The sequence below is a fragment of the Ranitomeya variabilis genome, chromosome 4 (genome assembly GCF_051348905.1).
Source record: "Ranitomeya variabilis isolate aRanVar5 chromosome 4, aRanVar5.hap1, whole genome shotgun sequence".
Lineage (NCBI taxonomy): Eukaryota > Metazoa > Chordata > Amphibia > Anura > Dendrobatidae > Ranitomeya > Ranitomeya variabilis.
The window spans coordinates 658,942,071-658,966,619 of record NC_135235.1 but is presented as its reverse complement, the minus strand read 5'-3'; the positions used below and the strand labels follow the sequence as shown (position 1 = coordinate 658,966,619).

The following is a 24,549-nucleotide window of genomic DNA, read 5'->3' as shown; positions in this document are numbered from 1 at the left end:
ACACGGCTCAGCTCTGTACACATCATACACACACAGCTCCGCACACCTTGTACAGACACAGCTCTGTTCTGTACATACAGTTAGGTTCCGTACACATTGTACACATATGACCCCGGTCTGTACGCGTTGTATACACGCGGCTCTGTTCCGAAACACCTCGAACACACGGCTCTGCTACGTTCACCTCGTACACATAGCTCCGCTCCATACACCTTGTACACATGCGGCTCCGCACCATACCCCTCGTACACACACGGTTCTGCTCTGTACACCTCATACACACGCGGCTCCGCTTCGTACACACACGGCTCTGCTCCGTACACCTCGTAAACACACATGGCTCCGCTCCGTACACCTTGTACACACAGGGCTCCGCTCCGTACACCTCGTACACACACGGCTCTGCTCCGTACACCTCATACACACGCGGCTCCGCTCCGTACACCTCGTACACACATGGCTCCGCTCCGTACACCTCGTACACACACGGCTCCTCTCCGTACCTCGTACACACACGGCTCTGCTACATCCACCCTGTAAACCCCTCCTGACCCCACACATAAACTTCCCCTCATCCAGCACCATGACAACCAGCACAGCAGAGTCCTGCATACACTGAGGCCCCTGATCATGTGACCCCTGACTCCTCCCCTCCTGTGACCTCATCCCAGGTCCTGTGCGCACAGAGCAGCCATATATGTGGTGTGCGGCTCTGCAGGTGGAGGTAGGTGCTGGAGATCCCCCATTACTGGGTGTGGGGGGCAGTAACCCCTTCAGGGCTGAGACTATTTTGGTGTTTTTCTGTTGCCATCTTCTAAGAATCTTAACATTTTGTCCCTCTTCCTCTGATAGTTACGACCCAATTATGAAAAACAGGAAGTCAGGAAACATGTTGCTCACTTAGTACACTGCCCCTTTGTTAGCACCACACACAGTATGATGTTCCCACAGTACCGCCATCCCCCCCCACATGCACACTATGCAGAGCTGTCATCAGGATTTCAGGGCCCCATACTGACAACATTTTTGGGCCCCATTGAGACTCCACCCAGGCTCTCCCTCAGCATCTCCTCCAACCCACCCCCCTATCATCGATGTTCATGCTCCCACTTAATGGCACTACCGCTGTGTGACAGCATGAACTCAGATTTTGAGGACTTGAATAAGTAACTGGTGTTTTTCATGAGTTAAATGACTTTGGGTCACTAATCTCACACCACCATTTCTTACGTAGTGATGGCCAGTATCAAATTCAGGTCTCCACCTTGGCCCAAATGGGTTCTGGGTATGAGAACTGGCATCAAAGCCGGCAAATAGTCAGTTTTCAAAGATATGAATAAGTTTGATGCCAGTTCTCATGCCCAGAACCCATTTGCTTGTTATGATAATGAGGTGACTGCTGAAAAGGGATCTTTTATGGACGTGTCAGTCTATTAGAAAAGCAGCTTCTGTTTATGCATTATTTTCTCATGTATGGGATGACAAACTTTGAAGTAAATTCTTCCAAAACTTTAACCCCCTCACCCAAGCCAGTTTTCACCTTAATGACCAGGCAAAATTTTGCAATTCTGCCCACTGTTACTTTATGAGGTAATAACTCTGGAACATGTCAACGTATCCCACTGATTGCGAGATTATTTTTTGTGACATATTGTCCTTCATGATGGCGGTAAAATTTGTTCAATATGACTTGCGTTTATTTGTGAAAAAATTAAAATTTGGCAAAAATTTTGAAACTTTGCAATTTTTAAACTTGTAATTTTTATGCCCTTAAATGAGGGAGTTCCCACATGTCTGTGTTACATCTGCATCATTTTTGAAAGGTTTTTTTTTTGTTAGGAAGTTATAAGGGTTAAAAGATGACCAGCAATTTCTAATTTTTCCAACAAAATTTACAAAACCATTTTTTTCAGGGACCACCTCGCATTTGAAGTCACTTGGGGGAGTTCTATATGTCAGAAAATTCCCAAAAGTGACACCATTCTAAAAACTGCACCCCTCAAGGTGCTCAAAACCACATTCAAGAAGTTTATTTAATTCTTCAGATGCGTCACAGGAATTAATGCAATGTGGAAAAAAAATGAGCATTGTACGTTTTTCCCAAAATTTTTTCTTTAGTCCCAATTTTTTTTTATTTTCACAAGGGTAACCGGAGAAAATGGACCCCAAAATTTGTTGTGCAATTTCTCCTGAGTACACCGATACCCTATATGTAACTACTGCTTGGAGGCATGGCAGAGCTCAGAAGGGAAGGACCACGATTTGACTTTTTGAGCGCAAAAATGTCTGGAATCGCGAGCAGACTCCATGTCACGTTTGGAAAGCCCCTGGTGTGCCTAAACAGTGGAAACCCCCCACAAGTGACCCCATTTTTTAAACTAGCCCCAAAGTAATGTATATAATTGTTTGCTGAGCACCTTGAACCCCCAGGTGTTTCACAGAAGTTAATAGTGTAGAGCCGCGAAAATAAATAAATACATTTTTTCCCACAAAAATGTTCTTATAAGCCCAATTGTCCTCCTGTCAGCCCGACTGACATGGATGAACATTTAACCCATCTGAAAAAGATGTTTTTATACCAAGGCTACCATCCCACCTCCATTGATGATCATATCATTAGAGCCATAAGGATCTCTAGTATTCAATTACTTCAATATGGAGAAAAAGATGAAATCATGTATCTCTTGTATTGACCTACAACCCACACCTTGAGGTACTGAGAAAAACTGCTAAAAAACTTCACCACATCCTAGACAAGGATGACCTTCTAAAGACAATAATCAAAGACCCTTCCTTGTTGTGCTGCAAGCAACCTCCAAATTTATGACACATCATAATCTGAAGTTCAATGGCCTTGGATACACCAAGAGGAACTTACACTTGCAATGTGAAGATCTGCAAAACCTGCACTCTTGTAGAGACCAAATACAGGATGCAGATTCCCAACACAGCAGGACTATAAGATTCCTGGGACATTCACATGTCCTCTTCCAATGTGGTGTACATAATTCTGTGCACTATATGTCGTATTGGAGGTCTTTATATGGGAGAAACGGGACAGAAATTGAGAGCAAGGATGCGGTGTCATCAGGAAGAAAATGCGGCCGGCACTCGGCAACAATAGGAAATTTTTCCTATTGGTTCATTTTGATCACTGTGATAGACCTGATCACAGTGATCAAAATAAAAAAAAAAGTAAAGCAAACCACCCTTTATCACCCCTCCATCAAAATAATATTTATTTTTTTCCGTTAGGGTTATGGTGTGGGTTATAGTTAGGGTTGGGGCTAGGGTTAGGGTTGGGGTTATAGCTAGGGTTAGGGTTGGGGCTAGGGTTAGGTTAGGGTTGAGGTTAGGGTTGTGTTGGGTTAGGGTGGTGTTGGGGTGAGGGTTGTGGTTAAGGTTATGGTTAAGGTTGGGATTAGGGTTTGGGGTGTGTTGGGGTTAGGGCTATGTTAGGCTGTTTAGGTACATCAGGGGGTCTCTAAACGTGACATGGTGCCCACCATTGATTCCAGACAATTTTGCTTTCAAAAAGTCAAACTGTGCTCCCTCCATTTGAGCCCTGCCATGCGCCCAAACAGTGGCTTTCCCCCACATACGGCGTATCGGCATACTCAAGAGAAATTGCACAACAAATTTTGTGGTCCGTTTTCTCCTGATACCTTTGTGAAAATTAAAAAGTTTGGTTCACGTGATCGGGGGTCAGCGGTGCGTTGGCATAACAATTAGAGGTCTCCTGAAGACCTCTATGGTTGTTGTTGCCAGATTGCTGTAAGCGCCACCCTGTGGTCGGCGCTCATAGCAATGCAGCAGTTCTACTACATAGGAGCGATCTGAGCATCGCTCCTATGTAGCAGAGCCGATCAGGCTATGCCAGCTTCTAGCCTCCCATGGAGACTATTGAAGCATGGCAAAAGTAAAAAAAAAATGTTTTAAAAAATATGACGAAAAATAAAAATATATGAATCACTCCCTTTTCGCCCCATTCAAAATAAAACAGTAAAAAAAAAACATACATGTGTTTGGTATCACCACATTCAGAATCGCCCGATCTATCAATAAAAAATAGAATTAACCCCATTGCTAAACGGCGTAGCAAGAAAAAAAGTTAAAATACCAGAATTATGTTTTTTTGGTCGCCGCGACACTGTATTAAAATGCAATAGCTGGCAATAAAAAGAACGTATCTGCACTGAAAAACGTCAGCTTGGCACGCAAAAAAAAAATAAATAATAATAATTGGAAAAGCAAAATTTTGGAATTTTTATTCAACACTTAGATAAAAAAATAATTTAGACATGTTTGATGTCTATGAACTCGTAAGAGTCAAAATCAAATTGGCAGGTCAGTTTTAGCATTTAGTGAGCCTAGCAAAAAAGCCAAACAAAAAACAGGTGTGGGATTGCATTTTTTTTGCTATTTCACCGCACTTGGAATTTTTTCCCGGTTTTCTAGTACAAGACATGGTAAAACCAATGGTGTCGTTCAAAAGTACAACTCGCCTGGCCATATTGACGGAAAAATAAAAAAGTTATGGCTCTGGGAAGGAGGGGAGCGAAAAACGAAAACACAAAACTGAAAAAAAGTTACGGGGGATAAGGGGTTAATTGGAGTGTTGAAACCATTAAAAATAACTCTTACTGCACAATGTTATAAACTTCTGTGAAGCACTTGGGGGTTCAAAGGGCTCACCATACATCTAGATAAGTTCCTTGGGGGGGTCTACTTTCCTAAAGGGTGTCACTTGTGGGGGGTTTCAATGTTTAGGCACGTCAGGGGCTCTCCAAAAGCAACATGGTGTCCCATCTCAATTCCAGTCAATTTTGCATTGAAAAGTGAAACTGCGCTCCTTCTCTTCTGAGCTCTACCATGCGCCCAAACAGTGGTTTACCCCCACATATGGGGTATCGGCGTACTCAGGACAAATTGGACAACAACATTTGGGGTCCAATTTCTCTTGTTACCCTTGGGGGAAAAAATTTGTATCTGAAGTATTGTTTTTGTGAATGTGGTTTCGAGCACCTTGAGGGGTGCAGTTTTTAGAATGGTGTCACTTTTGGGTATTTTTCTATCATATAGACCCCTCAAAGTGACTTCAAATGTGAGGTGGTCCGTAAAAAAAAATGATGTTGTAAAAATGAGAAATCGCTGGTCAACTTTTAACCCTTATAACTCCCTAACAAAAAAAATTTGGTTCCAATATTGTGCTGATGTAAAGTAGACATGTGGGAAATGTTACTTATTACCGGTAAGTATTTTGTGTGACACATCTCTGTGATTTAAGGGCATAAAAATTCAAAGTTGGAAAATTGCTAAATTTTCGCCAAATTTCCATTTTTTTCCACAAACAATCGCGAGTCATATCAAAGAAATGTTCCCACTATCGTGAAGTACAATATGTCATGAGAAAACAATGTCAGAATCACCAGGATCCATGGAAACATTCCAGAGTTATTACCTCATAAAGTCATTACCTCATTAAACTTGGCCCGGTCATCAACGTGCAAACCACCCTTGGGGGTAAAGGGGTTTATTCACTGTCTTATCCAAGTGGAGTAAAATGTGGAATTATAAAACCTAACTTTTAGTAATTAATTTTAAAATGGCTAAACAAACATTACAATATCAATATAAAAGGGCAAAAATTCTCTCAGTACACAGACTATGAATAATCCTATAGCTGTAACAAAGTATTACTTGGGCCTGAGTATATTAAATGGTTGTTATTTTAACCCCTTCACGCCGCAGCCCTTTTTCGTTTTTGCGTTTCTGTTTTTGGCTCCCCTTATTCCCAAAGCCATAACTTTTTTACTTTTCCATCAATATGGCCAAGTGCGGTGAAATTGCAAAAAAAGTGCAATTCCGCAAATGTTTTTTGGATTTATTTTTACCATGTTCACCAAATGCTAAAACTGACCTGCCATTATGATTCTCCAGGTCATTACGAGTTCGTAGATGCCAAACATGTCTGGATTGTTTGTTATTTAAATGGTGGAAAAAAAAAATCCAAAGTTTGTTAAAAAAAAACAAAACATTGCGTCATTTTCCGAGACCTGTAGCGTCTCCATTTTTCGGGATCTGGGGCTATCTGAGGTTTTTTTTGTTTTTTTTCATGCTGAACTGTCGAAATGATACCATTTTGGCGTGGATACGTTCTTTTGATCGCCTGTTATTGCATTTTTTTTCAAAAAACGTAATTCTGGCGTTTTGACTTTTTTTTGCTACTCAATTTACCAATCAGATTAATTCCTTTTATAGCTTGATAGAGCGGGCAATTCTGAACGTGGCGATAACAAATATGTGTATTTTTATTATTGTTTTATTTTGAATGGGGCGAATGGGGGTGATAAACTTTTATATTTTTTAATTATTTTTATACATTTTTTTTTTACTTTTTGCATGCTTCAATGGTCTCCATAGGAGACTAGAAGCTGCAGTTGTCCAATTGCCTCTGCTACACACAGACGATGATCAGATCGCCTGTTTACAGCAGAAATGATCACTTGCTATGAGCGCCGACCACTGGGCGACGCTCATAGCAATCCGGTTATGACAACCATAGCTATCTGCTGCAGACCTCTGGTTTTCATGCCGACCCATTTTGACCCGGGATCACGTGACGGGGTCACCAATGAACGGGATTAGTGACTCGCTTCCTGCACTAATGTTGGTGATCGGTCTTACATTTAGGCCTTTTAAGTGGTTTTATTGTGTGTTTATTGCTTGAGGTTTAACAATAAAATTTGTCTTTTCTCTCTCTGGTGTTCACTTTGTTGCTTACAGACTAGGTTTTTGCACCTGGTATCGTTATTGTTATGGGAGTGCGGCCCATCTATTTATATTCATCGCTTCCTGCAGGATCACATTAAATGTCGCTGTCAGAGATTGACAACAGCATTTAACGGGTGGATTTAAAGGGAACCTGTCACCCCCCCCCCCCCCAGACGTTTTTAACTAAAAGAGCCACTTGTGCAGCACTAATTTTGAGAGTTATAATTTTTCCATATTTTTGCCGGCAGAGTCTTGCTAGGGCTTGTATTTTGCAGGACGAGTTGATGTTTTTATTGGTACCATTTTTGGGCACATGACATTTTTTGATCGCTTTCTATTCCTATATTTGGGTGGCAATATGAACAAAAAACAGCAATTCAAGAATTGTTGTTTTTTTATGCCATTTTGCATGTGGTAAAATTGATAAATTATTCGGGTCAGTATGATTACAGTGATACCACAGTTATATAGTTTTTTATGTTTTGGTGCTGGTATAAAATAAAATCTATTTTGTAGAAAAATTATTTTTAAACCGCTGTATTTTGAGAGCTATAACTTTTTTTTATTTCGAAACTGCTGGAACTGTATGGTGGCTTGTTTTTTATTGGACAAGATGTCGTTTTCAGCTATACATTTTTCATTTACATTCGTCTTTTTGATTGCTTTTTATTCTACTTTTTGTTCAGCGATATGATGAAAAAGCATAATTTTTTTGCCTCTTATTTCATGGTGTTCATTGAAGGTGTTAACTAGTGTGACAGTTTTATAGGTCGAGTCGTTCTGTGTGCGATGATACCAAATATATGTAATTTTTTTAACATAAAAATACTTATTTATGGGTACAACATATATATTTTTTTACTTTATTTTTTATTTTTTTTATATTTTTACAAAAAATTTTTTTTACTTTTTTACTGGAGAAGATCTGTATGGAGGAGTGGGGCAAAATCCCTGCTGCAGTGTGTGCAAACTTGGTCAAGAACTATATGAATTTTCTGACCTCTGTATTTGCAAACAAAGGTTTCTGTACCAAATCTAAAGTTGTTTTTCTATTGTATCAAATAATTATTTCATGTAATAAAATGAAAAAAAAAATGTAAATATCATACAATGTGATTTTAAGATTCTGTCTCTCACTGTTGAAGTGTACCTAAGATAATAATTACAGACCCCTCCATTTTTTGTAGGTGTGAAAACTTGCAAAATCGTCAGTGAATCAAATACTTAACCCCTTCCCGACCTTTGACGCAGCGTATGCATCATGAAAACCTGTGCCAATCCGACCTGTGACGCAGCATATGCGTCATGGTCGGATCGCGCTCCTGCAGGCAGGGTGAAAGGGTTAACTGTAATTTCACCCAACCTGCAGGGACAGGGGGAGTGGTACTTGAGCCCCCCGTGGCTACGATCGCTCTGATTGGCTGTTAAAAGTGACGTTTCACTTTCAATCAGAGCGATAGTAATATTTCACCAATGAAAACTGGTGAAATATTACAATCCAGCCATGGCCGATGCTGCAATAGCATCAGCCATGGCTGGAGATCGCGATCTGCCACCGCCACCGATCTCCTTCCCACCGTCCTCCGTCCTGTCATCTGCTGTCCTCCGCTCCTCCTGTCCACTCCCCCCGCAGTCCGATCCCCCCCCCCCTCATACTTACCGACCTCCGGTGTCCCTCCCGGTGTCCGTCTGTCTGCTCCATAGGCGCCGCCATCTTCCAAAATGGCGGGCGCAGTGCGCCCGCCGAATCTGCCAGCCGGCAGATTCGTTCCAGGTACATTTTGATCGCTGTGATAGGTTTTATCACAGCGATCAAAATAAAAAAAATAATAAATAAACCCTCCCTTTATCACCCCCATAGGTAGGGACAATAATAAAATAAAGAAAAAATGTTTACTTTTATTTTTCCACTAGGGTTAGGGTTAGGGCTAGGGTTAGGCTATGTGCACACTGTGCGGATTTGGCTGCGGATCCGCAGCGGATTGGCCGCTGCAGATTCGTAGCAGTTTTCCATCACGTTTACAGTACCATGTAAACCTATGGAAAACCAAATCCGCTGTGCCCATGGTGCGGAAAATACCACGCGGAAATGCTGCTTTGTATTTTCTGCACTCAATTCTTTGTGCGGGTTCCGCAGCGTTTTACACCTGTTCCTCAATAGGAATCTGCAGGTGAAATCCGCACAAAAAACACTGGAAATCCATGGTAAATCCGCAGGTAAAACGCAGTGTGCTTTTACCTGCGGATTTTTCAAAAACTGTGCGGAAAAATCCTCACACGAATCCGCAACGTGGGCACATAGCCTTAGGATTAGGGTTGGAATTAGAGTTAGGGTTGGAATTATGGTTAGGGTTGGGAATAAGGTTAAGATTAGGGTTCGGGGTGTGTTGGGGTTAGGGATAGGGTTGCGGTTAGGGTTATGGTTAGGGGTGTGTTGGGGCTAGTGTTGGAGTTAGAATTGAGGGGTTTCCACTGTTTAGGCACATCAGGGGTCTCCAAGCGCGACATGGCGCCACCATTGATTTTCAGCCAATCTTGCGTTCAAAAAGTCAAATGGTGCTCCCTCCCTTCCGAGCCCCAACGTGCACCCAAACAGTGGTTTACCCAAACATATGGGTTATCGCCGTACTCAGAAAAAATTGCACAACAACTTTGGGGGTGTAATTTCTCCTGTTACCCTTGGGAAAATAAAAAAATTGGGGGCTAAAAACTTATTTTTGTGGGGAAAAAAAAGATTTTTTATTTTCACGGCTCTGCGTTATAAATTTCTGTGAAGCACTTGGGGGTTCAAAGTGCTCACCACACATCTAGATAAGTTCCTTGGGGGGTGTAGTTTCCAAAATGGGGTCACTTGTGGGGGTTTCTACTGTTTAGGCACATCAGGGGCTATGCAAACGCAACGTGACGCCCGCAGACCATTCCATCAGTCTGCATTTCAAAACGTCACTACTTCCCTTCCGAGCCCTGACGTGTGCCCAAACAGTGGTTTACCCCCACATATGGGGTATCAGCTTACTCAGGACAAACTGGGCAACAAATATTGGGGTCCAATTTCTCTTGTTACCCTTGTGAAAATAAAAAATTGCTTGCTAAAACATAATTTTTGAGGAAAGAAAAAGGATTTTTATTTTCACAGCTCTGCGTTGTAAACTTCTGTGAAGCACTTGGAGGTTCAAAGTGCTCACCACACATCTAGATAAGTTCTTTGGGGGGTCTAATTTCCAAAATGGGGTCACTTGTGGGGGGTTTCTACTGTTTAGGCACATCAGGGGCTCTGCAAATGTAACATGATGCCCGCAGACCATTCCATCAAAGTCTGCATTCCAAAACGTCCAAGCACTTGGGGGTTCAAAGTGCTCACCACACATCTAGATTAGTTCCATGGGGTGTCTAGTTTCTAAAATGGGGTCACTTGTGAGGGATCTCCATTGTTTAGGCACACAGGGGCTCTCAAAACGCGACATGGTGTCCGCTAACGATTGGAGCTAATTTTTCATTCAAAAAGTCAAATGGCGCTCCTTCCCTTCCGAGCCCTGTCGTGTGCCCAAACAGTGGTTTACCCCCACATGTGAGATATCAGTGTACTCAGGAGAAATTGCCCAATAAATTTTAGGATCCATTTTATCCTGCTGCCCATGTGAAAATGAACAAATTGAGGCTAAAAGAAATTTTTTGTGAAAAAAAAAGAAGTACTTTTTAATTTTTACGGATCAATTTGGGAAGCACCTGGGGGTTCAAAGTGCTCACTATGCATCTAGATAAGCTCCTTGCGGGGTTTAGTTTCCAAAATGGGGTCACTTGTGGGTGAGCTCCAATGTTTAGGCACACAGGGGCTCTCCAAACGCGACATGGTGTCCGCTAAAGATTGGAGCCAATTTTTCATTGAAAAATTCAAATGGCGTGCCTTCCCTTCCGAGCCCTGTCGTGCGCCCAAACAGTGGTTCCCCCCCTCCCACATATGGGGTATTGGCGTACTCAGGACAAATTGTGCAATAACTTTTTTGGTCCAGTTTCTCCTTTTACCCTTGGGTGACTAAAAAGTTAAATTTTCATTTTTTCCTTCCATGTTGCTTCTGCTGCTGTGAAGCACCTTCTTGAATGTGGTTTTGAGCACCTTGAGGGATGCAGTTTTTAGAATGGTGTCACTTTTGGGTATTTTCAGCCATATAGACCCCTCAAATTGACTTCAAATGTGAGGTGGTCCCTAAAAAAATGGTTTTGTAAATTTCGTTGTAAAAATGAGAAATCGCTGGTCAACTTTTAACCCTTATAACTTCCTAGCAAAAAAAAATTTTGTTTCCAAAATTGTGCTTATGTAAAGTAAACATGTGGGAAATGTTATTTATTAACTATTTTGTGTCACATAACTCTCTCGTTTAACAGAATAAATATTCTAAATTTGAAAATTGCGAAATTTTCAAAATTTTTGCCAAATTTCCATTTTTTCCACAAATAAACACAAAAATTATCGACCTAAATTTACCACTTACATGAAGCCCAATATGTCATGAAAAAACAATCTCAGAACCGCTAGGATCCGTTGAAGCGTTCCTGAGTTATTACCTCATAAAGGGACACTGGTCAGAATTGCAAAAAACGGCCAGATCATTAAGGTCAAAATAGGCTGGGTCATGAAGGGGTTAATACATTAAAAATAATGTATTTTCTGGACTATAAGACGCACCCTGGTTTTAGAGGTGGAAAATAGGGAAAAAATATTTGAAGCAAAAAAATGTGGTAAAATATTTAATAACATAAATAACATACTATTATATGTGGTGTTATTATATATAATAGTATGTTATTATGTTGGAAGCTGCGGGACCAGTGTGGTGTCTGTGAAGTACTATATGAAGATGCTGGAGGGTGAGTATAAGGCCATGTTCACACGATCCTTTTTTTGAGCCTTTTTTTTTTCAGGTCCTGATTTGGAAAACCCGCAGTGCAAAACTGCACTGCTGATTTTCCTGCAGTTTCTTCTGCAGATTCCTCTGCGGGTTTTCAACAGCACTTTCCTATTGGTGCCTGTTGAAAACAGGAGCTGAATCCGCAGAAAGAAGTGACATGGTACTTCTTTTTTTCTGCAGGCAAATCCTCGCGGATTTGCCTGAGAAAAAAAGGATAGTGGGCACAGCGGTTTTTGTTTTCCATAGAGTAACATTGGACTGTACCCTGCATGGAAAAAGGACCTGAAAAAAAAGGATCAAAAAAAGGATCGTGTGAACATAGCCTTAGAATGGGGGCACAGGGCTTATATTGAAAGCACCTCTCCAGCACTGAAAAATAACACTGGAGTGCTGCTTTAAAATCCCATGGGAGAACTATAACTCCCAGCATGTCCTGCAGATCCTATGGCATGCTGGGAGTTATAGTTCACCACAGGAGTGGCAGAGTGCTTTATTGTGTGTTGTAAAGACTAACCTCTTAATTGTGTCAGCCAGCCACTGTGGTGAGGTAAAGAGCTGGAGCATTCCATGACTGCACACACAGAGCCCTCCCTCTTGTTGCCTCTCCACAGCACAGGTCATAAGAGGAAGCCTGCAGATTCTAGTGCGGAGTCTGAAGGGCCTGTGATGACGTCAAGAAGAGGGAGGGCTCTGTGCTGCCATGTGATGCTCCAGCCTGCCCTCTTTATGACATCACACAGGTCCTTATGCCTCAGCATCCAGCACAGCCAGGCAGGTATGCAGCGATCTTGTCTCCCCTCTGGCCCCTGCTGCTGCCCCCTCCTCCACCGGACACAGATCTCCCCAGGCGCTGCAGGAATCCAGCGCTGGGGAAACCATGTGTTTAAGTGGAGTATTCATTTGCTGCTCCCTGCTCACTGCTGACAGGTGGACGGGGAATCGGCTAATGAATATTCACTGCACTTAATCATCGGGACCATGTGGTTTCCCCAGCGCTGATTCCGGCGGGGACATTTTTCTGCCTCCAGAAAGTGGGATACCAGTGTGATCCCACTCGCTGCAACCCCTCCTCCACACGTTACATCCGTACCATAAGATGCACCCACACTTTCCTCCCAAATTTGGAGGAAAAAAGTGCGTCTTATGGTCAGAAAAATACAGTATTTTCCCCACTGTATATGGTTTTTTTTTATCAGTGATTCCATTCCCTACATTTAGCACACAACTGACAGGTGTGTGTAATAAAATTTGCTGCTTGTTGTGGATTTCCCTTTCCTTCTCAATACACCTTCTCCTCTCTTGGGAGCTCTGGTGTTTGTCTATATTTATCCTTATTATATATATGTTTTTCCTTATTATTTCCAGTAATTATATTATTGCATGGTATCTTTATGATGTCATATTGTCATCTTCTTCCCTTTCAGGTCCCTACAATATCTGATCCTCTCAGTGGAGATCTTCCATATAAAAAAAATTCCTAATTTGAACTATCAGAGATGGATAGAGCAAAAAAGCTAGAGAAGATATTACACCTCACCCTAGAGATCCTCTTCCGACTTACTGGAGAGGTGAGAGATTCTGATGACGTCACATTACATCATTCTTCTCTATTTGAATAACGAACAGAACTGGAGAGGTGAGGACTCTGGAAATGTCTGTAGTGAGATTTATTAATGTGTCTCTCCATAACAAGGATTACACAGTAGTGAAGAAGACCCCAGTGTCTGAGGGATGGGGAAAAACCTGGAACCCGATCAGGAGGCCTCCACCTTACCCCAAGATACATGAGGACATCAATGACCAGAAGATCCTAGAACCCGTCTACAAGATGATTGAGCTGCTGACTCGAGAGGTGACACCACTGGGAATGCTGGGACATTATACAGTAACGCTATGAAGGGATGGGGGGATGACGGTATCATTGTATGTGTCAGGTTCCTATAAGGTGTCAGGATGTCACCATCTATTTCTCCATGGAGGAGTGGGATTATTTAGTAGGACACAAAGATCTGTACAAGGACGTCATGATGGAGGCTCCCCAGACCCTCACATCACCAGGTAATAGACAGGGCTAAATACACACGGCCTATAATTATCTGTATGTAAAGAATTAATTTAGTCCCTGTATGTGTTTCTTCCAGATCTGTCCAGTAAGATGACAACACCAGAGAGATGTCCCCGTCTTCTTCCACAGCACTGTAAACAAGAACATCCCAATGTTCCTCAGGATCATCAGGTAGATGGAGAGAAGGTGTCATGAGATCTCCCCTATGATGTGTAGACGGCTGCGAAGATCTTGTGCTCAGTCTTGTTTTATCCACCAGTATTATATGTTTTATACTTGTGTAATGAGAACAGTGGAGATGACAGGATAAGACCTGATCATAGGTGTGACATCTTCATCTGTCTGTGACTTTTACAATATTTGTTTCAGGGTGAAGTTCTGACCCATATTAGTACTACAGAGACATATGTGAGGGGTGATGAGTGGTGTAAAGAGGAGATTCCTACATATGGCCACACAGGTGAGTAGTAACCACTAAATGCAGACAGGTCACAGATTCTGCTCAGTCATGGCTGACACTTCTTTATTGGCAATGTTTTCCGGTCATATCACAATTGAAGGTCACCATTCTGCCTCTAGACCACTCTATGCTCCTCCACCCAAAAGTGTCCCCATTAGTTTGAGCATTTATGTAAGAACGTGCAGCGGAGTCATCCATTGTTGAATCTACGAGGCCAGAAAATAAAAATTCCACCTTATTAGTAGAATAAATTAACTGTAATAATTTTTAATCTTGGCCAAGTGTGAATTTCTGTACAACAACAGCAGAGTTTTCCTTTATTCTGACTCTTCACTTTCTGTGAGAAAAGAATTTCACGATAAACTACATGAAAAAAATATCACACCCATGTCACGATGTGTCTCTAAGCTTTGCGTGGTTTATGGCTCTAATGACTCCTTGTCATGAATTTCATGATGTTTTAGGAAAATTATTTGATATAGAAGATCTCCACTGAGCGAATCCAATACTATAGGGACCTGAACGGGGAGAAGATGACGATATAACATCACAAAGAATCTCGTGTAATAATACAATTACTGGAGATAATAAGGGGAAACCTAAAATGAGGATAAATACAGACTATAATTACACAGAGATGTCAGTTTTCTCTACAGTTATTGCACAAGATCCTCTCATTTAATCACTTTCTACAACTCCAGTTTTGTTCCTAACGAGGCCCCCATATTTCACATCAACATGTGTCGCTTTATGTAGTGATCCAAGTGATTGCTTTTTTCCGTGACACATTGTACTTTTCATTTGTGGTAATTTCAGGATAATTTGTTTTGAGTTTATTTATGGAAAAATCTGAAATTCGCCAAATATTTAGAAGAATTAGAAAGTTCAAACATTGATTTTGTATGACATAAAAAAAAATACCACACAAATTATTTAATAACTAGAATCCATCCTATTTCTGCTTTTCTCCGACAGCATTTCTCAAACATCCTTTTATTTGTTAGGACTTTAAAAATCTTAAACAACCAATTGTCATATGTTCAAGGAAATTCACAAAACTTATTTTTTGGGGACCAAATCACTTTTGTAGTAACTTGGATGGCCTATGTTTTAGAAAATTGCACCCCTCATAGTATCAAAAACCACATTCAGGAGATTTAACCTTTTAGGTGTTTTACTAACTTGAAATTGCCCCAAGTTCTTCAATTTTACAAAGGGTAATAGAAAAAAATGGATTCCATAATATATTTTGCAACTTCTCCTAAGCAAGACAATATCATACTGTTTGGGCACATGGCAGGGTTCTGAAGGCAAGGAGCGCCATTTGGCTTTGGGAATGCAGATTTTCATGTAATAGTTGCGAGCACAATTTGCGGATCATCTAAGGTGCCAGAATGGCAGAAAAACAGTAGAAAGCCCTCATAAAATTGACTCAAACTCCCTTAGGGAATTCATCTTTAGGAGTAGTGACTATTTTGACTCCACAGGTATTCTCTGGAAACTAGCACACAATGAATGTTGGAGAGTGACAATTGCCAATATACTGTTTTAGTGCCCAATAAGTGGTGCCCAGCTTGTGCTTCTGGAGATCCGCACACTGTAAATGTTTACTGCAATACTAAACGTGTACACTAACCACTTTTGGACAGACTGTAAGGCTATGTGCACACGTTCAGGATTTTATCGCGTTTTTTCGCAGATTTTTCGCGTTTTTTCGCAATAAAAACGCGATAAAACCGCGAAAAAAAACGCACACATTAAGCATCCTATTAGAATGCAATCCGCAATTTTTGTGCACATGCTGCGTTTTTTTTCCGCGGCGGAATCGCGAGGAGCCGGAAAGGCTGCTTGGGACGCCGGAAGGTGAGATCATCATGATTTTTTATTGTAATTCTTTTTTTTTTTTTTTACAATTATTTGGTTCCCGGGGCCTGGAGGAGAGTCTCCTCTCCTCCACCCTGGGTACCAACCGCACATGATCCGCTTACTTCCCGCATGGTGGACATAGCCCCATGCGGGAAGTATGCGGATCAATGTATTCTTATGTGTGCGGAATCCCCGCAATTCTACACAAAGAATGAACATGCTGCGTATTTTTCCCGAATGTGATTCCGCCGCAGAAAAAAACGCAGCATGTGCACAAAAAATGCAGAATGCATTCTAATAATAGGATGCTTAATGTATGCTTTTTTTTCACGGCTTTATAGCGAAAAAACGTGAAAAATCCTGAACGTGTGCACATAACCTTAGGAGCAAGGGGGACAATTGTCTATGTGAACACAGATTTTGCTGGATTGGTTTATGGAAGACATGTTGCTTTTCAAGGTCTGTTAGATTTTTAACTGTTTTTGTCTTAGTAAATAATTCAATTTTGCTACATAACTTGCAATTTATTTGGACATTTTAAAAATGTTATAAAATATATGATTCATCATAATGTATTTAAAAATATTTTTTATTCTTGGCAGATGACTGCACCAGGAGATCAGATGGACAATTGGCATCTTCAATTTTTAAGTCAGATGACCTTGATATCAATCAATATATAACTAACATCTCTGCCACAAGTCCAGATATATCATCATCCTTTAAAATCAAAGATCTATCATCTGATTCTTTTAAACAGGTCACATCTTCTGATTCATCACAGACTATTAAGAAAAATAAAAGTCACAAAAATGATGTTGAAAATGAAAGTGCTATGAGAGAAAACAAGCAATTTTCAAGTTTAGAGTATGAAAAAAGTTTTCCAATCAAAACGTCATTTGTTACACATCCAAAAATTTACATAGAGGAGAAAAAATTTTCTTCTTCAGAATGTGGGAAACATATTAACCAGAAATTAAAGGATGTTGGCCAAAAAACATTTCATGCAGGAGAGAAGCCATTTTCATGTTCAGAGTGTGGGAAATGTTATGCAAGGAAGTCATATCTTGTTATACATCAGAGAAGCCACACTGGGGAGAAGCCATTTGTATGTACAGAATGTGGAAGACGATTGGCAGATAAATCAAATTTTTTTAAACATCTGAGAACTCATACAGGAGAGATGCCATATTCGTGTTCAAAATGTGGGAAACGTTTTACCAATAAAAGTAATCTTAATAGACATGAAATAACTCACAAAGGGAAAAGTCATTCTCATACCTAGAAGGTGGGAAATATTTTACTGTAAAATCATATTTTGTTGAAAACAAGTGAAAACCTGAACAGGAAGAAACCATGTATTTTTGACAAACTGTACAAGAAAACACATGGCAGAGAGTCAAAGTAATAAAAAAAATAAGTAAATGAGAAAACAAATAAGAACTTACTGAATATGATTTAATTCAAATGTTATTTATATATATCTGATTGCTAAAAAGCAAATTAAATGCAATATTCCATGTACATTGAATATTTCATTTCCCTAAAGAAAATTACTGTTTATATGTATGATCCATTCCTTCTTTGTTGGAACGTTTGGTGTGATTCATTCCATTTAAAATATAATGTATCCATCATCTTTATCTCAATTTGTAATGTGGGGTAAGATTATTTATTCAGAACCCCCCCTGTGGATAAATATTAGGGCTACATATACTTGTCAGGGTATGTTCTCAAGGTCAGTAAATGCTGCTGGTTGGACGCTGCGTACATCTGCAGCATCAAACCCGCAGTGTTCAAATGTCACAGCATAGTGGATGGGATTTCAAGAAGTCCACTATGTTTGCACTGACGCCTGTGGCTTACCTGCGGAGACGGATATGCAGTGCGTCTTTCCAGACTGCAGCATGTCTATTTATCATGTGGAGACGTGTCTCCGCAAGATAAATTTCACCCGTACAATGCATTGGGAGCTGTGATTCCGTACGATTCAATGAACACATGCGGAATCACCTGTGTTCAAAAGCTGGCAGCGCTTTGGACACAGCAGACATGTGCCCGTGGGAACGTAGCCTTAGTGTACTTTATGCAGAAGAACAGCGATATCGCCATAGATCTTTATACAATGATATATAGATCGGGTCCTCCCATTTATTCAGTTTCTATTTTGCTCACAAAGACCCCATATTGTTTTTACGTGCTGGAGGCCATGCCCGGAGTATCCAGCCACGGGGCCTGGATTCTCTCATTTATTGGCTCTGGCATTTCTTTTAGAATAAATCACTTTTTCATACAGTACTGTAGTAATGACTTTATCACGTTTTGTAGGAGGGTTCGTCTGAATCCATCTAAATGTTATCAATTTATGTGCAAGAATCAATAAAAGTTGTGATTGGCGTGACAATGTATATCATATTTGGATGAAGGGGCATGGCATCTGATCTTACATGCATGACCTGGAACTTGAGAGGTCTTGGGTCACCTCGAAAGAGAGTTAAAGTATTTTCTCAAATACAGCGTTACCATCCTCATATTGTAGCCCTGGTTGAAACACACCTGACCAGAGACTCGGCTCGTTATATGCAGAAGCCATGGGTACAATGGTCTGTGCATACATTCCATACTAGCTATTCTAGAGTGGTCTCTCTGTTGATACATAAAGATGTTACAAGGGAGGTTAAGGAGGTTCGGAGAGACCCTGAGGGGCGTTTTGTCTTTGTACATGCATTGGTCAACTTGAAAGACTACATTATAATGTGTATATATAATCCCCCCCCCCCCCGCCCCGCTAATATGTCAATTATAAAAAAGGCGGTGAGTTTTGCTTTAAATTATCCAGATGCACATATTATGTGCATGGGAGATTTTAATTTGGTTATGGATGATTGCCTTGATAGGCTCAGATTGGATGGAGAGGCTTCGGGAGTGACTCCCTATCCGTCTCGACTGTCAGTATTTATGGAAGGTAGTGGTTGGCTAGATTTGTGGAGAATGCGCCATCCTGATGTAAGAGAATTTACCTGTCATTCATCCGTTAGACGCACTCTATCCCGATTGCCAAATTACTGGATCCAAATATGTAATCCAATGTGGGTGGGGGAAGTGGAGCATGGGAACAGGGGCATTTCAGATCATAGCCCGGTAATACTTAAACTTAGGTTTGGTCAGGCAAGACCTACCATGATTTGGAAGCTAAATCCATTTTGGCTAAAGCTGATAGGCTCCAACGACAGGACTATAGATCAACTAGACTGTTTTGTTGCATCTCATCCAGAGCTGCAAAATATTAATATGTTTTGGGATGGTCTCAAGGCATATTTGAGAGGATGTTTATCCTCTACAATTTCTTATATTAAACGTGTGACTTCACAGGAAGATAATGAGATGGAGAGACATCTGAGTGATTCGGAAGCGGCATACATAGCTAGTCAAACCAGTGAGAATGTCAGGACTCTGAACATTTTTTATTACCTTTTTGTGCATTACTGCCCTTTTCCAAGATGGCATCTTTGGTCTCATGTGCACTGTGTCTTCCTGCTATAAAACTCCACCCCAGCCTTCAGTCTGTGCTAGAGTATTCTGCCTTGCATCCAGCTCCTGACCTCTGGTGACTGCCTGGCTATATACCTGCTCCTGTGAACCTGTGTGGTGATCCTGCTACTCTGCTCTGAGTTCCTGCTGCATACACCAGTTCCAGTAATCCTCCTTCATCTGCTGCTCGTGTTTGCTTCCATCTGCATTTGCTGGACATGTTAGCTGTTTCTGCTCTGCAAGAACCTGAGACTATTACCCAGACCTCCCTGGTTGAGCTAAGATATTATTTGAACTGCCTTATAAGCATATCTATCTGTGTTTTGGACTAAGCAAGGACTTATTCGGGTCAAGTATCCTCAAGAATAATTGTGCTTCATAGACTTTCTGTGTGATTGCATTTTCCACTGAAGTTTCCTATAGACTGCTGAGCTGCATTTGATATTTACACCAAGTGTTGTGGACTTGAGTTTCTCTCTGCACCTGTTTTAATCACCTTTGTGATAATATAGAATTTACCACTTATAAAACTGTGTCCTGTAGTTGTCTTGTTCCACGCAAAGAGTCTCCTGAGTTATCCCCTATAATTATTACAGAGAACAGGGCTGAGTGGTTACATTCTCACAGACTATATACTCAGCATGCAGACAACAAATCTAAGCGTAAACTGTTTTTTACCCGGCAGGCGTATTTTGAACTGGGGAACCAATCTAGTAAGCTTTTAGCATTTATGGTACGACAACACAATACATCTAACACTAAACTTAAAATTTGGAAACCCGACAATACAATAGTGACTTCGACAGACGATATACTTCAATGCTTTCATGATTATTAGCTGTATCGCTCCAAGGGGGATTTTGATACTCTAAATTGCCTAGACTACCTATCGGACATAATTTTCTACACTGAATCCCACATAACAAGCTTTTCTAGATGCAGATTTCACTGTTGAAGAGATTAATGTGGCCATAGTGGATATTGCCTCTGGAAAGGCACCCGGCCCAGAAGGATTCCCCATAGAAATGTATAGGAAATATCAAGACACCCTAGCGCCGATTCTTTTGAAAGTATTCCAGGGGATTTGGAGGGGGGGCTCTCAACCAGACTCCTATTGTGAAGCAAATATTATAGTTTTAAAAAAGGACGGGAAGGACCCCCTAGAAAGTGGATCATAACGCCCTATTTCATTAGTAAACGTAGATTATAACATTTTTACTAAAATTTTGGCCACTAGGTTAAAAACGGTAATATTGGAAATAATACACCCAGACCAGACTGGATTTATGCCGTGTAAAAGTACATCTATTAATATTAGGAGAGTCCAGTCAGTAGTCCAATATAGTTCATTGGTACTGGAGAACAGGTGGGCTATGGCCTCGCTTGACGCGGCCAAAGCATTTGAGTCTCTTCCATGTCCGAGACATTCTCCCTGGAAAGAGGAACACGCCAAGGATGCCTTTTTTCTTCATCCCTCTTTGCTCTCGCGATTGAAGTACTAGCGATACGTATGAGATCCACTCCAACCATTAAAGGTATTAAGATAGCAGACCGCACGGATGTTATTGGCTTATATGTGGATGATGGTAATATTCATAGATGACGTAGAAGACACACTGCCACCTGTGATTACCACTATAGATGGATTTATTAAACACTCGGGGTTGTATATTAATTGGGATAAATTGACTTTATGCCGCTCTGCCATGTTCCAACAGATCACCCTGAAGGGCTATCCTCATTACCGGTTGTATCTAACTTTAAATACTTAGGAATAATTGTACCAAAATACAGTAGGCTTGATCTACAATTTAATATTCTCCCACTGATGGACTTAGTTAAACACAAATTCGCTGTGTGGAGTAAATTACCATTATCTGTCCCTGGACGCATAAATTTAAGATGATACTACTTCCGAAGCTCAATTATTCCCTTCAACATAGTGCGGTTCTTGTTCCCAGATCTTTTTTTTCAAGTTTAAACTCTCTAACTTCATCCTTTACATGGGGGAAAGCTAGGCCTAAACACAAATTATCTACCCTACATAGGTCTAAGCAAATGGGAGGAGCGGCGCTACCTGATTTCTTTCTGTATTATTTGGCCGGACAGATCAGGGCTTTGGGTAAATGGATGCCTGGGGGTTATTTACCAAATTCGGAGAGCCATCTAGCCCAAGCCGCAAAGCTTGATTGCCCGATAGATTTCTTGTAAATCGATAGACCCAGTACCCCTAGATTACTACCACTACTCCGGTTAGCGAGGTTGGTTTGGAAACAGGTAAAAAAAGTAATCCACTTTGATGGTATTATAGCCGAAATGCCATTATGGAACAATATGTACTTCCCAGGGCTATTGAATCACCCATCCACTCAGTTCTGGATTTCACATGGTGTCTTTTCATGATCTGTATGAGCAGGGCATTCTAATGTCTTTTGAACAACTGCAAATTAAGTATAATATTCCGAGGCCCCAGTTCTTTCGCTATCTGCAACTCAGATGAGCAATTCAATCACATATATGCAATGTAAATATAATGCAAACAATATCATCTTTCCCATTAATAGGGATCCTTAAATCACAGGGACCCCGTGGTCTTATCTCCGCATTATATACATATATGTTATCTGTGGGTGCTGATTCTGCTTTATTGACGGTTAGAGAAAAATGGTAACTCCTGGTTCCTGATCTCCAAGATGAGGACTGGGAGATAATTCTTGAGTCACCAACTGGGGTGTCTCCCTCGGCCAATAATAAAATGATCCAAATGTATATAATACATCAGTCATATTTAACCCCGTTCCGACTATTCAAAATGGGGTGGTCTACCTCTTCAGAATGTCTAAGATGCCATATAATGGAAGCAGATTTTATACATATGGTATGGGGGTGTCCAGTTATCCTATCCTTTTGGAGCGAGGTAACTTCGTTATTGACCTCTCTTGTACATATTCCTTTGAATCCACTAGTATGCTTATTTGGGGTATTGGAAGAAGAGATGTGGGGACACCATGTTCAAATCTTTTTGAGGGAGACATAATAGGAATATAATAGCTTTGCGCTGGATGGGCAATACTCCCCCATCTCTCAGGGCCTGGATTGAGCTGGTAAACTCAATTATATCTTATGAACGAACGTTATACCAAAATAGGGGCTGTTTAGAGAAATTTAATAAAATTTGGGATGTATGGAACTCGTCACACCTCTCTATGTCGTCTCGTGGTAGATAGCCTAGCTCCACTATGATAAGCGGTAGAGATAAAATATACATTGGTTCACGCTATACTTTAGCATTAACAAGATGGAGTTTGTTTTGGTAGTAAGATAGTTTCAGGGTTTTAATACAGGTACTTTAGACATACTGTAATATTTCAAGTCCTACATGACCAGGTCTGTGTACTAAGATTTGCATTAACAAAAACTTATTGTATACATTTGCGTTTTTTTCATAGTTATTATGATGAGTGCATATGTGCTGATTTGGTTATATGCAAAATATGTATGTCTTTTTTTTTTGTTGTGGTTTAATAAAATTTAAAAAATTATCAAAAAACATCCTACCGCAGTTTTACCGTGTGTCCAGTGTCAGTTCTTCTACATACCATAATTAAAAAAAAAATCTCCAGCCAAACCTGCTGATTATGATTTTACAATGTAATAGCCTTACTCCATAAAATCCTGTTTTGTGCATAAAAGGTTTGTTGGATCTGAATATATTGATAAATACATATATAAGGGAGGTTACATTCCTCTGGATGGTGGAGGGCAACCAGAGCTCATACAAATGACTGTAGCTGGTCAGATCTCAGACTAAATGGAAGGAGAGGTTATCAAAGAGGTGGCTATTACTAGAAGCCAGGAGCAGGCCACACCACTTGATCTGTGATCATCTGTCTTCCCAGAAGGGAGGAAGAACACAAAACAGCAGCTTCACCATCACAGTGAATAGCAGATACTAACCAGCGCTATGAATTCCCGCTCTAATTTATGAAGGTTTGTCCAGAATACTTTATCTCCCTGGAATACCTCTTAAATGTTGGTATTGTGCTGCAAGGTAATAGAGCTACGGGTTTGGAAGTGCCGCTCCTGCATCATCCTTAGCCCTTTATAACACTTCTAGTTATAGTCTCTGCTGACCTCTGCTCCAAGTCAGTTCTCCGAAATACACATTTATATGGTGAAGATGATTACGTGGGAGCCAAATAGGAGCATTATGTTCTACAGTCCTGCTCAACGTTATTGGCACCCATGAAGTTTAAGTACATGATGTGGAATATATCCTGAAAAAATGAATCAAGTGAAACAGTTTTTTGTACAGAGCACTCGTGTTAAATACAAAAGAGCAAATGATAACAATAATTTAAAACAAAAAACTATGGGAGGGAAAAATAGAAAAACCTAAAGCTTGCTATGACCCTGGCATTTGCACCCTTTACATTAAATTAGTATGGAAACACATTTTGACTCACCTGTGGTAAATCACAAATGAGAATCACATGTGATTAATTGTCGGTGCCCATGTGACATGAATTAACCATTTGCAAGACCTGGATTGGAGTGAGAGATCCATCCCAAAACCTTTACAAAATAATAGCCCATGTCAGGTTTTCCTAAATCTGACTTGATCAAATAGCTTCACCCAGTCCACACTTACTTTTATTTTGCGTTGTAACAGCTGTGGATGTATTTACAACTTTCTACAGTGGGTTCAGTATGTTTCCGAAAACATCCTGGTGGACACGTAACGACCCTACCACCACAGCCACACAATAGATACATTGATGAGCAAAAGTGTAACAATGTTTTCAACTTTTGAATTTCAGGCTCCAAATCTCACCATCCACTACTGATTCGAACGTGAGACTACCATCAATTTATAGTCAATCATCTTGGCTATCTCATACATAAATTTGACTTGCAACTATTTAGCATATGATTAGTTATGTAGA

At 40.6% G+C, this 24,549-nt stretch overlaps 2 protein-coding genes across 2 annotated transcripts in view; one reads left to right on the top strand and one right to left on the bottom strand.

The window, feature by feature from the left end:
- The window catches only part of LOC143767471 (uncharacterized), a 432,524-nt gene that overhangs the window by 352,656 nt on the left and 55,319 nt on the right, over nucleotides 1-24,549 (bottom strand). The gene's annotated exons all lie outside the window — the stretch shown is intronic.
- Nucleotides 586-23,148, top strand: LOC143767504 (uncharacterized). The gene is made up of 7 exons (XM_077255896.1): nucleotides 586-724; nucleotides 13,106-13,249; nucleotides 13,375-13,533; nucleotides 13,616-13,739; nucleotides 13,823-13,917; nucleotides 14,116-14,206; nucleotides 16,675-23,148. Exons 2-7 carry the CDS (start codon nucleotides 13,178-13,180, stop codon nucleotides 17,355-17,357), a joined length of 1,224 nt encoding a protein of 407 aa, XP_077112011.1. The 5' UTR covers nucleotides 586-724; nucleotides 13,106-13,177; the 3' UTR covers nucleotides 17,358-23,148.